This window comes from Myotis lucifugus, unplaced genomic scaffold (genome assembly GCF_000147115.1).
Source record: "Myotis lucifugus unplaced genomic scaffold, Myoluc2.0 scaffold_9, whole genome shotgun sequence".
Lineage (NCBI taxonomy): Eukaryota > Metazoa > Chordata > Mammalia > Chiroptera > Vespertilionidae > Myotis > Myotis lucifugus.
In genome coordinates, this window is record NW_005871057.1 from 1,106,079 (window position 1) to 1,122,318 (window position 16,240).

General features: G+C 35.3%; 1 protein-coding gene across 1 annotated transcript in view; it reads left to right on the plus strand.

The window, feature by feature from the left end:
- Window positions 1-14,641, plus strand: part of ZDHHC17 (zinc finger DHHC-type containing 17) — a 76,550-nt gene extending 61,909 nt beyond the window's left edge. Inside the window, exons 11-17 of the mRNA XM_006084038.1 lie at window positions 537-661; window positions 1,610-1,672; window positions 4,157-4,250; window positions 5,137-5,220; window positions 6,971-7,128; window positions 8,002-8,096; window positions 11,803-14,641. Of these exons, the coding sequence (XP_006084100.1) occupies window positions 537-661; window positions 1,610-1,672; window positions 4,157-4,250; window positions 5,137-5,220; window positions 6,971-7,128; window positions 8,002-8,096; window positions 11,803-11,941 (758 nt within the window). The 3' untranslated portion in view covers window positions 11,942-14,641. The remainder of the gene's footprint in view (window positions 1-536; window positions 662-1,609; window positions 1,673-4,156; window positions 4,251-5,136; window positions 5,221-6,970; window positions 7,129-8,001; window positions 8,097-11,802) is intronic.
- The last annotated feature ends 1,599 nt before the right edge of the window (window positions 14,642-16,240 follow it).

A 16,240-nucleotide genomic window follows, 5' to 3' on the forward strand; every position in this document is an offset into this window, starting at 1 on the left:
TGACTTTTAAAAAGTAGATAAGCCTACGTGATTTAATGTTTATAAAGAATTCACATTTTTGCCCTAGCTGGTTTGGCTCAGTGGATAGAGCATTGGCTTGCGGACTGAAGGGTCCTGGGTTCGATTCTGGTCAAGGGCACATGACCAGGTTGCAGGCTTGATCCCCAATAGGAGGTGTACAGGAGGCAGTGGATCAATGATTCTCTAGATCAATGATTCTCTCTCGTCATTGATGTTTCTATCTATCTTTCCCCTCTCCCTTTCTGAAATCAATAAAAATATATTTTAAAAAAAGAACTCACATTTTTACTTTTTACATTTAGGTATGGACATACGGAAAATATTTCATTTGATGTTTACAGAATAGATAAACCAGCTTGGGTAGTAGATGTAATAATCTATTTTCATGTAATAAATAAACCAGTTTGTATTTTTTGATTGGTAGGTGGGGTTTTTTTTGTGGTAAAATTTAATGGATTATAAATTTACCTATAAGAGTAACTCATTGGCTCTTTAGATTCCTTAACTTTAAGTACATCTCAACTTTTTATTTATTCATCTTCCATTCCTTGCCAATAGTGTTGCACTTTTCTACAATTTTGGGAAGTCTTGGAAATCTGATCCAGGGATAATTAAAGCTACAGAAGAGCAAAAGAAAAAGGTAGCAAGAAACAATCTAACTAGTCACTTGAGTTTCACTACCAAATTATCAGTAGTTATGGTAGATATTAGAGTACAAAGGAAGAAACTGTTTAGAATTTTCAAACCAAAGAAGTTTCAAAACAAACAGATGTATAGTTGGTGCTCTTGTGATGCCTGTCCTTACACTTCCATAACATTTGATACTTTTATGCATTGCTTATTCATAAGGCTACTGGGATTGCTTTGAGAGGTGAATACAATATTTTAAACATCTCTGTAAACCCTCCACTAATAATATGCAATCAGTAGATGTTTGTTGAAAGACTTTGTAAATTCAGAGGCCAGTAAATTGGTTGATACTGCAGATATATCATCACAATAACTGAAATATTTGTATATATGACCCTGGACATCCCTCACTGTAACACAGGTACTTAGGAAGCCAATTTTATTATTTTAAGCGCTAGTTATGGACATATGGAAAATACCTATTTTAACCAGGTTTTTTTTTAAAAAACAAAACAAATCCTGATGAATTATGTCTGCTTACAGTAGACTAAAACACTGGCATGTTCTTATAGCCCAATCCCCCCTTTTCTAGGAGATTGCTACTGTTATGTTATAGTATTCTTCAGACATTACTGCTAATAATTGGTTTGACAGGTTTTCTTAGTCATAATCCAGTTCTGAAGATTCAGGACCAGCTGTTAGGGTAGGTAACTTAGTTTTATTCTCAGAGGAATATTCCCATAACTAAGTTTAGGGTCGCCTTTTCATATATCCAAGGAACAAAACTCCTATATTCATACTGTGGTGAAATAGCATAAGTAAATGAATAAAAGATTTTATTTGAGCTGAAAACATTGGTTACTTAAAGATGAACATCATGTTGATTGATTGATTTGATGGCACAGTAGTTGGTGAACATTGTTCAGTTTTGAGTAAAATATATATTTTTAATTTACAGACAATAGTTGAACTTGCAGAGACAGGAAGTCTGGACCTCAGTATATTCTGCAGTACCTGTTTGGTAGTATTTTTTTTTTCTTCATTCTTCCATCTATCCTCTTCTAGCAGTGGTATAGCATAGAGGGTTTGGGAAACAAAGAGAAGACGTTCTTTTGCTGAACACATTTTGTGGCCTCCAAAAAAGTGATACAAGAAGAAAGATGGTAAAATGATGTCTCCTTCCAGTGTGCTTATTCCCTGATAGAACTTGACTATAGTTCTGATTCAGAGCTGCCATTCATTGATATTCATTCTTATTCTCTTCCTCTCGCTTAAAATGTAATTCAACAAATAAAAAACTAAGTAATAATGCCTTTAAAATCAAAGGTTTAGTATGATCCCTAACACTATTATTTTTTTAACTACATCAGTCTGTCTATATTAGAATGTTATGCAACTTTGAGCACTATTTTATTGATATTAAAAATTGTTATCTTCACCCAGGTCATAGATAAAGATACATATGAAATTAGATAGCATTTACTTGTTGACTCAGCTATGGTAATATTGACATTATTCTATTACAGACATCAAATTTCTATAGAATAACTTCTTTATTACTTTCTGCTTTAATTTTTATAATTCTTGAGAAAAGTGTATAAATTGCTACAATGGTTACCATGTTTATCTACATGGAAATTGAAATATCTTCAAATTGTACCTGAAACTAAATGCTCTTTTATACCTTTGCAACTGAACTGATGTCTTAACATTTGAATAATAATAAAATAGTTTAGGATTATGGAATGAGTTTTTTAAACTGAGCTCTAATGCTACAGATTCCTTAAGTTGCTTCACTTAACATCCATTGACCAAACAGTCATGGTTTTGAATATTTAAAATATATACTGCTGTGCTTTTGGAAGCAACTTTAGGGTGCTATTTTCAAGCATTCTTTAAAAGATGGTTTTTGTTTCTATGTTTTACAATGGGTTATTTACATGTTTGGCATTCTTAACCTATAGAATGTTTTTATAGCCTACTGTTCTGTGGACATTATTCTGTCCTATAAAGTTAAGAATGCATTGCTGATGTGTTTGCCGTATGGCAAACAAATTCTTTATAGAGTCACTCAGTACAGTTTTACTGTTAAACAAATATTTAATAGCAAGAACAAAACTATTTTTGCCATCATAGTCTAAATGTTTTATAATGTTTTTATAAGCTGTGTACTCCTGGGTAGATAATTTGATTTTGTAAAGTAAGAACATACATGTTATGAAATGATTCAAATCAACAGAGTATTTCTCATAATATGGGTATCTTTCACTTTGATAAATAGGCAAATCTCTAGGAGACACACCTAGATCACAGTTTTCTAAAAAACAGTTACTTTGTACATGAACTGAAGAGACTACTATATTCAGGAGCCTCTGTCAGTCTTTAGTTCAGAATTCATTGACAAGTGAATTCCCAGAGGGGAAATGTAGCTGAGGGTTTAAGGTGGGAGTAGAATTTACCTAATATATCCTGCTACTTTCTCCTAAATAGATGTAGTCACATTATCTGTGGTAAAGACTAACTTACCCTTTTCTTTGATCCACAGATCATATTAGTACATGTAAGAGCTGCAAAGTCCATTTAGGTTTTCTTCTTAGGACCTCAGAATAATGTATAATCTTATGAAAATTATTGGGGAAATGGCAGTGCTTTTGTTAAAACACCAATGAAGGATATTATAAATTTTGTTTCTGGCATAGTTTAATCACTTTAGCTTTTTGTCATATACCCAGCACTGGGACTACCAGTCCTTCAAAGATTACTACTGAGTTCTTATATTCACTTGGCTGATTTAGAAAAATATAGAGTAAAATATTTTACAACAGTTAAAACATTAAGACATTATAAACATGAACTCTTCATTGCCTGTCAGAAGCTGAATAATGTATTTATAATTTGTTTTGCAAGAAATAGGGAGTACCTAAACTTCCTAAGCATATTGTACATTCTTAGATATGGCCATGCATTTCAGGGTATGTCTGTACCTGAAACTGAGATCGCAGGAGGCACTGAGAAATAGATGTGTACACTTATATTTTTTCGCTAGAATATGGGATGACTCATATTAAATGATTTTGAATTCTAAAAGCTTTTATTCACTTCTAACTTGACCTTCCTTTTACTAAAGAACAATTTCATTTTATTAAAGAACAACTAATATCATGACCATTAATCACAATACATTTTCATTTAGAAGCCTGGAAAGTGGTGTTTTTATTATTCAGAAATTTGAGGGATATAAATTAAAAATAGTATCATTCATACAAACAGCAAATTGGATGATTCTACTCCCTTCTTAAGAGTTTATATTCTAGAGTAGCCTTATCCTTTTCAACTTTGTTGTTGCAATTGAAATTGTTTTGTTTTACCCTTGGAAACCTTGGTATAATTCTTTCCCAAAAATATAGCTTTATTTTTTCATAATTATACTTTGAGAAAATAAATGTTCTGCTTTCCTCTCCAAGATATAGTGCCTTTTATAATCTTTTAACATGCCTATTAACAGATACGGAAACCAGTGAGGTCCAAACATTGTGGTGTGTGCAACCGCTGTATAGCAAAATTTGATCATCATTGCCCATGGGTGGGTAACTGTGTAGGTAAGTTTTATTAGTAATTTCTAAATATATTGTTCATTTAAGTCATTCTAAGTAATTAATAATGTATAATATTAAAGCTGATAGTAGAAAGTTCATTCCTGTACCTTACTACACTCATTCCCCCTAACTCCCTAATTATCTTCGGGTTGACAAAACCAGTTCAGTTGAGAGGATGCATTTAAAACCAGTGTCTAGAAAAGATTGATAGCATTTCTCTATCAATTTTTTCTGGTGCCTACTCTTTCCTATTTTCTCCATTGGATAATAGTGAAATTGAAAAGGAGACAGATAGTATTTTTTTAAATTAAACTAGAGAAAGTAAGGCAATAAAAATATTTGAAAGGATACAATGCACAGAGGAAGAGAGGAATGACAAATAAGAACTCTACATAATTCAGTGTTGAAGAATGATGTAGTCTGAGGAGATGAGCTGAGTGATCTGAGAGATGGCCCTGGGATTTCATGAGGTGACAGCAGGGAAACATTACAAAGATTGTGTAACTGTTGGGGAGAAGTCTTTGAAAAGTTGGATTATGAAGTTTATAAAAGTAAAGCTAAAATAGGGATATTTTAACATCACAAAGCAAAGAAGAGCATTAAAGCTCAGAATTGTGACTTACTTGGTTCTTTGAGACTCTTGCCTTCAAAATGAGTATCATTGCAGTCATCACATCTTTGTATGTTGTTATAGGCATTCTTATATTAAGACTTCAGTGAAATCATTAATTTTCTTGAAGAACATTTTCTAAAATAATGTGTGTGATTATTGTTTCAGTTGCATCACACCTTTCATGACAGTCTCTCCCTCCCCCTAATTCTTCTCACCCCTGGTGTGTTTCCAGTTGTTTTTTTAGCTGAAAAAAATTGCTTCTTTGTTGTTTTTTAGGTGCAGGCAACCATAGATACTTTATGGGCTACCTGTTCTTCTTACTTTTTATGATCTGCTGGATGATTTATGGTTGTATTTCTTGTGAGTACAGTTAGGTTTTTTCTCTTCTTAGAACACAAATGTTTGCATACTCATGCTTACCATGTTAACAACAATATGATAATGACAAAAATCTTTTAACTAAAAATTTTGGTTTGGGGCAACTCACTGCAATGAAGCATAAAGAAAAAATAGATAATAGAATTATCAATTATGTTCAACTTATAGTATAAGCAACAGAATTACCAATTAACTATTGTTTAATACATGTGTCCCTGAAAAATGTGTTGGCTTAATAGGCTTTGAAAAGCTTCTGGGTTAAATATATGTACATGTTTTTTACATCATTTGCTTGCTTTACTGTAGTAGTTTATAGATTTTGTGATTGTGCTAGTTGCTCTTTCTTAGCAAACATAGTTGTTTCTTAGCAAACATGGTAAAGATAGTTGAAGTAAAATTTGCAGAGAACTTGAAATATTTTGAGAAGTGAGGTAATTATTGCCTACTAGAGAATATTAAAAGATATTAGAAATTACTCTTTTAAGAATAAGTTGTCATTCATTTGATCATATAAGTTTAGTACCTTAGAGGAATTTGTGGGGTTTTGTTGCATTGAAAACATAAATTGGAAAGAGTTTAAATCAGCAGTTCTCAACCTGTGGGTCGCGACCCCTTTGGGGGTCGAACGACCCTTTCACAGGGGTCGCCTAAGACCATCCTGCATATCAGATATTTACATTACGATTCATAACAGTAGCAACATCACAGTTATGAAGTAGCAACGAAAATAATTTTATGGTTGGGTCACAACATGAGGAACTATATTTAAAGGGCCAGAAGGTTGAGAACCACTGGTTTAAATGAATATATTAGTTACTATGCAGGTCTTCGTGGTACTTAGCATAAAGATGTATTAGATCCCAGCTTAAAAATAAATCTTGGAAGGATGATTTCCTGGCTCTCCTACGCACACAGATATTGAGAATAACCTCTGTTATTGCCCTAATAAAAAAGGAGGCTACGTCCTCAAATACATGTGGATAGTATCCATCAAATAAAATCTGAATATTGTTAAATACAGTGATTTTTTTTAAAAGATTGGCTGCTCTGCTTTCCATTTCTGATGTGATTTTTTTTGTTTTTATTTTACTTTTTATCTGTTTTACTTTTTCCATCGCCATTTATCTCATGTCCTCTTCCACCTCCACCCTCCCTTCCCATCTTCGCCTGCAAAATCACCACCACAATGTTAACCATGATTTGTCCCTGTTTTGTTTTTTTCTTTTTCTCAATCTCTACACCTCCCAACCCTAACCCTAAACCCCCAACACACACACATTTTTCTCTAATGTATAATCGGATTATTTAAGACTATAAAAAATGTGCATTGAAAGTCACTAATTAAAGCTAGACTCTTAGATCATGCTTTTTGTTTTGTGTTTCTTTTGGCGGGGGGCAGCCCCCCCCTTTTTTTTAAGCCTCATGTAAGGCTATGTTTATTGTGTTGTTTTGTGCTTTTTTTGAGAGAGAGAGAGAGAGAGAGAGAGAGAGAGCGCGTGCGAAATCAGATAGCTTCCGTATGCACCCCATCCGGGGACCAAACCCGTAACTTTGGTATGTACCCTGACTGAGAATCAAACCTGCAACCTTTTTGGTGTATGGGATATTGCTCCAACCAACTGAGCCACTTGGCCAGGGCTTGGATCATGTTTTTTAAGTGGTGCCTACCACAAATATCTACACAGGTGCTTGGGTGATTATTGAGTAAATGTGAGTATTTTTCTGATTTTAGACTGGGGACTCCACTGTGAGACCACTTACACCAAGGATGGATTTTGGACATATATTACTCAAATTGCCACATGTTCGCCTTGGATGTTTTGGATGTTTCTGAACAGCATTTTTCATTTCATGTGGGTGGCTGTATTACTCATGTGTCAGATGTACCAGGTACGTGCAAGTGCATTATTTGTTCTTTAGTGTACTAATTGAAAACTCTTAAAAATTTACTTCTTGCTTAAAAGATCATAATGTATTCTCTTTTCATTCACTCTTACATTTCAAATAGTACAGTTTTAATTTACTTTGTACTTTTCTTCCTCCTCTCCTCCTCCTTCTTATTTTATGAACTTTTGACTTTGAATACTACTCTTGACAGAACTTTTTATTTCTGTTTTTCCTGATTCAAATACATCCAATTGGATATAATTGTAAGTTTAGATTGATGATGCCATTAAATTTGTGTTCATTTTAATAATAATGTTTTATTACTGACAAATATCAACATTTGTCTTTAATAAATTATTTTTTAAAAAGTTCATTCTTAAAGGGGCTGATTGAGGTGGTCTGTGTACATAGTGTCCATCTCTCCATGTGCACAATGCCAAGTAACCTGTTTTTATTTTATTTTATTTTTTAATATATTTATTGATTTCAGAGAGGAGGGGAGAGGGAGAGAGAGAGAGAAACATCAGTGATGAGAGAGACTCATGGATCAGCTGCCTCCTGCATGCCCCCTACTGGGGATCCAGCCCCACCTGGGCATGTGCCCTGACCGGGAATCGAACCATGACCTCCTGGTTCATAGTTTGACGCTCAACCACTGAGCCACAATGGCTGGGCCTGTTTTTAAATATATTCCCCATTTTATGAGCTATTTTTCATGGAGTCAAAATGATATTTTGTGAACTAGCTTGATATTTTCCTGATTGAAAACCAAAAGCAGACTTCATCATTTTTCTCTCCATCCTGACCTTGAGAGTTCATTAACTTACTTACATTAAATACTCAGAGAATTAATGGCTTGCTTTCCTTATCTCTTAGATATCATGTTTAGGTATTACTACAAATGAAAGAATGAATGCCAGAAGATACAAGCACTTTAAAGTCACAACAACATCTATTGAAAGCCCATTCAAGTACGTACATGTTTATAAATTTAATATTTTCCCTTGGCATATAAATTTCCTTACTAAACCAAACTCAGCAATTATCTAGTGAATACATCAAAGAGAAGTGTTTTCTTTATTTACGGCAATAGGATATTAAGTAGGAAATGTTTCTTTTACTTAGCAATATGTAAAATAGTTTATAAATCCTACTAAATTTTAAATTTCAGCCACACGTAGCATTAATTAGTTTATCATAACTTTAGAATTTATCACATTAACTGTTTATAAATTTGTGGTACTCTTTTTTTTCTTAATTGCACAATTCAAACTTTATTGACCTGTTAACATAAGTATTTGATTTTTAATCTTTCCATCAATTTATAAATTTTCATTAGAAAATGAATGTATCCAGAGAAATGAAATAAGATTTTAAAAATATAATCAATTGAAGTTTATATTTAGGGAAATTTCCTAGGCTCTAAGACAGCTACTTTTCAGTACAAGTTGTGTATTTTATTTACCCTCTGATTGAGACAAAAATTCCCACATGTCTTATCTTTTTAAATTGAGGTATAATTGGCATGTAACATTACATTAGTTTTAGGTGTACAACATAATTTGATATTTGCATACATTGAAAAATAATCACCACAAGAGTCTAGTTAACATCTGTCACCATACATAGTTAAAAAATTTTTCTTATGAGAACTTTTAAGATCTACTCTCTTAGCAACTTTCAAATATGCAATACAATATTACTAACTACTAGAGGCCTAGTGCACAAAATTCATGCACAGGTAAGGTCCCTAGGCCTGGCCGGTGATCAGGGCTGATCAGGTTCCTCACCTCCCTGCCTCCTCCTTCCCTTGCTCCCTCAGCGCCCCACCGCCACTGCTGGTCACCCACCATGTTTTGTGCCGCCCCCTGGTGGTCAGCGCACATCATAGCGAGCGAGTGAATTCCCAGTCTCCCGGTCGAACTTCTAAGGGGACAATTTGCATATTAGCCTTTTATATAGGATAGTCACCATGTTGTACAGTATACCAGAACTTATTTTATAACTGAAGTTTGTACCTTCTGAGGAATTCTCTTAACACATTTCAACCATCCCACCACCCTTTACTTCTGGCAACCACCAAACTGTTCTCTTTTTATGAGCTTGGGTTTTGTTTATTTATTTGTTTGTTCATTTGGATTCCACATATAAGTGATAGCATATGGCATTTGTTTTTCTCTGTACACACTACTTTTTTTTTATTTACTCATCCATCAATGGACACCTAAGTTGTTTCCATATCTTGGCTATTGTAAATAATGCTGCAGTAAACATGGAGGTGCATTTATCTTTTCAAGTTAGTGCTTTTGTTTTCTTTGGATAAATACCCAGAAGTGGAATTGCTTGGTCATATTGTTGTTCTATCTTTAAATTTTTGAGGAAACTCCATACTGTTTTTCATAGTGGCTGCACTAATTTACAATCTTACCAACAGTGCACAGGGTACCCTTTTCACCACTTCCTCACCAGCACTTGTTATTGCTAGTCTTTTTTTTTATAATAGTCATTCTAAAAGGTGTGAAGTTTATCTTATTTGTGCATTTCTCTGATGAGTAGTGATGTTGAACATCTTTTCATGTCATGTACCTTTTCACCATTTGTATATCTTCTTTGGAAAAATGTCTATTCAGATCTTCTGCCCATTTTTTAAACAGATTGTTTGCTTTTTTGCTATTGAGTTGTAAGATTTTGGATAGTAATATATATTTATATATATATATTTATATATATATTTATATATTTGGATAGTAATCCCTTAGCAGGTCTATGATTTGTAAATATTTTCTATTCAGTAGGTTGCCTTTTCATTTAATTCATGGTTTTCCTTGATGTGCAGAAGCGTTTTAGTTTGATGTTGTCCCACTTATATTTGTTTTTGTTGCTTTTGCATTTGGTGTCAGATTTAAAAATTCATCACCAAGACTGATGTCAAGGAGCTCACTGCCTCTTTGTTTCTAGGAGTTTTATGGTTTTAGGTCTTATATTTTTTAATTCATTTTAGGTTAATTTCCATGTTAATGATGTAAGGTGGTCCAGTTTATTCTTTATATGTTGCTATCCAGTTTTCCAAACCCCATTTATTAAAGAGACTGTCCTGTTCCTTATATATACATTTTAAAAATGAATTCAGTTTGATGCCAAGAAATAGTAGTTTCTTAATTATATGAAATATTTAAAACTTGGAGTTTTATTCAAGCTACTTGCCTACCACCTGGAAGCTTTTGCAGTGCTATTAACTATTGTATGCTTCTGGGAAGCAAACAAGCCTGTAACTAAGGACAAAAATAAGAGAGGCAATTAGGTAGTTTTCAGAACTTTCCTTTAGGCACAATCCTATATAATAAAAGGCTAATATGCAGACAGACCAAACTGCGGAACAACCGAACCGGTTGCTATGACGTGCGCTGACCACCAGGGGGCGCGTGCGGAACATGGCAGGCATTGGCAGCAGGTGGCATAGCGCAGAATATGGTGGGCATCAATCACGGCGGAATGGTGGAACAGGTGAGCAAGGGCGCCAGACCAAGGCAGGGCACCCGTCGCTGTCATTGGGGCGAGCCTCTGGTGGTTACTGAAAATTCTTTGCTCCCACCTGCTGCGGTCCTGCTCGTTGCTCACACCTGCTGCTGGTGCCGCTACAGGTGCAAGCAGCGGCTGCTGGCCCCAATCGCTTCTCCACCTCCCCCTGCTCCTGAGGGGTGATCGGGGCCAGCAACTGCCACTCACACCTGCTGCCAGCAATAGCTCTGCTCTCACCTGCTACTGGCACTGGAGCTGCCCCTCACACCCACTGCTGGCGCCGGTCCCGATCGCTTAACGCGGGTGCGAGCAGCAGCTGCCAGCTCCGATCGCCCCTGAGGGCTTCTCCACCTCTCCCTGATCCTGAGGGGTGATCGGGGCCGGCACCCGCTGCTCTTACCCACTGATGGCGCCAGCCCCACTTGCACCCGCTGCTGGCACCAGCCCCAATTGCTCTGCGCCATCAGCAGGTATGAGCAGGGCCAGTGCCATCAGCATGTGGGAGCGACGGCAGGAGCGAGGCTGCCGGCAGACAGGACTGGGGGTCACGGTGGGTGGGGCTGGGCAGGGGCATGGAGGATGGGCCAAGACACACTCCTGTGCCTACCACAGCCTTGCAGCCCACAGTTCCTTTCAAGGTGCAAGAATTTGTGCACTGGGCCCCTGGTAGTTACATAAGGGGGAAGCAGACTGCTTTTCCAAAGGTGTTCTCAAAGTTCTAAAATTCCCTGAACTTACCTGGACCCTTTTTTAAATTGTTATATTAGGTACACTACCAAATTCATGCTATTTGTATTTATTTTGTCTTTTATTTTCTCAACTTTGGATGTAGTTTATCTTCTTGCCAAAGAACCACCAATCAAGGAAAGGTTTTATAAAAAAATTACATGACAAGAATGAAATGCAAATTTGAATAACTTTAAAGTGTAAGTGTGTAACTCATTAAATTAGCACAAGAGAAAAGAAAAACCAGGTTTGGCCAAGCTGTGAAGAAACATGAGTGCGCATATATTTTATTGATCTATAAACAGGTTCTTTCTGGCAAGTAACCTGAGATTTTAAATTTAGAAAAAAAATATTTATCACCAAAATTATATTAAACTCATATAGTAAATCATTGTACTAATACTCTTTTTCTTTTTGGGTTTTTTTTTTTAGCCATGGATGTGTAAGGAATGTTATAGACTTCTTTGAATTTCGATGCTGTGGCCTCTTTCGTCCCGTTATTGTGGACTGGACAAGGCAGTATACAATAGAATATGACCAAATATCAGGATCTGGGTACCAGCTCGTGTAGCAGCGTCTTTATCTTATGAAGCATATTGCTAAGTGGTGCCTGAAAATGTGTCTGTCCGTGTCTCTCTCACACTCGAATCCACATCCTTTGAACAAGAGCATGTTGTATGTAGGGCTAACAGTGAATTTTAGTCTTTTTTTTCAACACTTTTATTAACAAAGGTAAATATGGACAGAACACACTGCCACTTCCAGGAAGAGTAAAGATCTTAAAAAGAATTTTAATGTGGGAATTCACAACATACTCAACTTTTTGGTTTTGTTCTCATAACACTTTTCACAAAAAAAGAGTGAACTTACTCTGTTGACAGATACTAATCAGAAATGTTTGAGTGTTGCTAAAACTAAATTTATGGTATACAGCTAAATTTTATGGTACAATCTACTAATAGTATTGCAGTTAATTCCACGAGAGTTGTCTTAAATTGATTCAAACTAGAATTATGTACGTTTTAGAATGTACATGTTTATACTGTGATGAAAATCATGTGGTTTTATTAGGGATCCTCTCTAATGTGTCTTCAAAGGCACAAGAAGATAATGTTCACCAAAAAAAAAAAAATGTGCTAACAATATTATATTGCTATCAGCTCTTGCAGTGCTGATATATTTCTGGTTCAGTGAAATAATTTGTAGTAACCTTGCTGTGAGGTTTTATGGTCTGATAACAAAACACTTGCATGAGTATAGTAAGTCATGCCATTTTGTTCAAGCTTAAAAGCCCTACTAAATGCATGATACACCTCATAGAATGTATTCTAGCACCTACTATCCAGTAAAGCATAAATTAGAATTTAATTTGATGTGCACACAATCTACTTTCTAAGAGTTAAGGTATTTTCAAGAAAATGCAGAATAAGTTAATGCTAAATTCTCACTAATAAGTGAATTTACTTTTAAAATTCTGAGCTGCAAAATAAAGACAAAATGATGGAGTTTAGCTAACGATGGAGCATGATCTCTGTACATAGCACATCTGAATAAAAGAAAAGCTAATAGTATATTCTGGTTTTAAAAATATGACCTATCAGAAAGAATTCAATCCCAAGTTTGAGTTTTTTCAGTATTGAATGTTTCGAAATTTGTTATGCCATCTGGATTTCAAAAAAGATTTTTCTTATATTGTTAAACGTGATGCACTGATCAATTTTTGTTGCAGCATTTTCATACTCACGATGAACTATCAGTCACTGCTTCCATAAATATTGTTTACAGAGTGAGACTTGCTGTAGTCCTCTTAAGTGCTGTAGCAAACTGTGGTTCGAGCAACCTGTGGGAAACCTGTGAGAGGGAATGGGCTGGGGGAGGGTGGGAAAAGGGTGGTCAGACTAATGACAGATCCTAGGCCAGTGTAAAGATTGTGTATCTGTATATAAATAATTTATCAAATAGTTTTCTCTTTGTGTCCGTGTATGTGTTAGTTGTTTAAAGCTGCTTCATTTCATTTTATCCAACCAAAAGAAAAGGAAGATAACTAATGAGCTTCTAGTGATGTTTCATATTGCTGTTAATAGGCATTATACCTTGCAAGTTCACTGCATGTCTGATGCTTGGTAAAATTAGTATTCCCTGTACAATGCAGATTACAGGTATTAAAGCAATCTAGTGGTATACCCGCCGCCCCTTGCCTTAGTAAGAGGAGCAGTGAAAATGTATATAGTTGATGTTCAGTATTTCCAAATACTGTTTTTATATAGTTCCTTTGACCATAAGTCACACATCAGAAAGATTACCCTTAGTGTGTTTGTGAGTGTTTTAAGATTAGAAAATTGGCATATGTACTTTATTTTTGAAAAGGGAAGATTTGGTTGTAGGGTGGCAATAGCATTGTGCCATTTTTGTCAGAGTGTAAAAAACTGGTCAATTTACAAATGTCTCTGCTAGCTTTGACTACTAATTGGGGCAAATTTTAGATAATTTTTTTATTTCACAATTATTTATAAAAGCCTAGAGTTTGTTTTAATTTTTTGTATTTTGAGCCACTTCACATGAAGACTCAGTTACAGTTTTTATTGAATACATTTTTATTAACAGTCAAATACTATGGTGATTTTCTAATTTGGATAAGAGTGTTGTTACCATGTTTTTTCTTTGTGGTACAATATTCTTTTCAGTGCAAGAGATGTCTTTCAGTTAAATAGAAAAGCCCTCTAGATATATAATTACATAGAAAATATTAGCAATGTTAACTAGTACTAACCATCTCATAATACCAATGAAATCTTTAACTCAGAAATGGTCAGATGGTCAGGAGCCAACTCTGCAGCATTGCGCCCTGTTTAATTATTTCATAGGTCTTGTATGTGGACCAGCTTATCCCAGTTCTAAACTTGTGTATGAAGGTGACCCTTCGGGAAGTAGTTCATATCAGCTTAATTGGGTACATTTAACAAATAGGAACTTATTTCTCAGCTCTGAACATGAACTTTTTCTTTGGAGTTTTTTCCCTTCATATTTTTGTTGTTCCCAGGAATTTGTTTGAAATATTAGAAGGCATAAAACAACATCATTATAATTAAGCTATTGATATTTTTATTTTATATTTTCTTTATTTATAACTGTGCCAAGTATTATTTTGCTACTTACCGTGTTACTCTGTGGAAAGGAAAACCTGTAAAGTGTTTAATAAATTAGCTCTCCTCACATAAATTAAATCTGTCAAAATTTTTAAAATATTAATCAGAATAAATATTGACTCTTAGGTGTGTGCTTGCTTATTTCACTTGATTCACTTCAAGAAATTGATGAAACACTAGTAGTGGTACCTATAATGTGAAAAGATTATTCTATATACTTATAGCGAGTCAACTAGGATTCAAGTTTCAAGATTAGAAATTGGTGAAAGTAAAGGGTGGTAGTGGTATTCTAAAAAAAAGTTCCACAATTTTATGTGTATTTGTGTGTGTAATTATTTTTTAATAAAGAAAATGAAGTTTTCTGTAAGAATCTTAGGTTATATGGAATTAGTAGGATCCTCTGGGACTATATGAATCTCCAAGTTTTAAATATAAGTATATTTAAGAGGTTTTTAAAAAAATATTGTTCTTGATTTCAGAGAGGAAGGGAGAAAGAGAGAAATAGAAACATCAATGAGAAACATTGATTGGCTGCCTCCTGCACCCCCACCCCCGAGGATCGAGCCTGCCCTGACCGGGAATCAAACCCACACACTTTTGTTGCAGGGAACGAGGCCCAACCAACTGAACCACATCAGCCCAGATGGATAGTTTTTAAAATAAAAATATGTATTTGCCACGTAGCACTTTAATATCACACTTGGATTACTTGGGTGCTACCCTGTCAATTTGCATCCAAATGATGAAAGTAATTCTTCCCAGAACAGTCTGCCCAAAGCCAAATTCCCGTCTCCACTCCTGAAACCAGTGGAAGCTAAGGTTACAGTTTCAGAGTAGCTGTTTTGCCATGGCTCTCAGTTTAAGAATAATTTTACTTATTATGAATGGATATCTATCTAACTTAGCAAGAAGTCTCAAATTACCAGGCACCTGGCAACTTCACATAGAATATTTTTCTCTAGGATATTACTAGCATCTCCAACACAATTTGGGAAACAGTAAGTGTGGGAAATGTTGCCTCTGTGTAGGGAAGTTTATTATATAAAACATTCTGGGTAATCTATCACTGCTTCACACCACCCCAAATTTAGTGGCTTAAAATGGTATTTTTGTCCACAGATCTGCATTTAGTCAGAACGCAACAGGAGTAGCTCACGTTAATCCCCTTGGTGTCAGCTGGGATGGTTCAAAAACAGGACTGGGATGATCTGAAGGCTCACTCACATGTGTGATAGGTTGATTGATACAGGCTGATGAGTGATAGCTATAACACCTATATTTAGCTTCCATATGTAGTCTGGGCTTTCTTAAAACATGGTGGCTCAAGTTCTACAAGTAAGCACCCCAAGAAAGTAAGCAAGCAGAAGCTGTATTGTCATTTTTTACCTAGACTTGTCCGTCAGATTCTGTGAGTTAAAAATGCATCACCAAGGTTAGCCTTTGTTCAAAGGGATGAGAATTAGACTCCATCGTTTGATGGGTATCTCAAAGAATCTGTGTGACTAGGATGTTTTAAACCTCCCACATACAGAACTTACTGCATAATTCTTCAAGTCAAGCTATCTCCTTTATTGCCAATTAACTTCCCTAGCCTGCTTAAAGGAAAGGCCCTCCCCTCTCCCACATTGGAACTCGTGAAGTGCTCTGGGCTATGAGGTAAATAAGCATGAATTCTATCACCTGGTATACTCTCAATTCACTTCTTCCCACTAAGTTTCTATCTT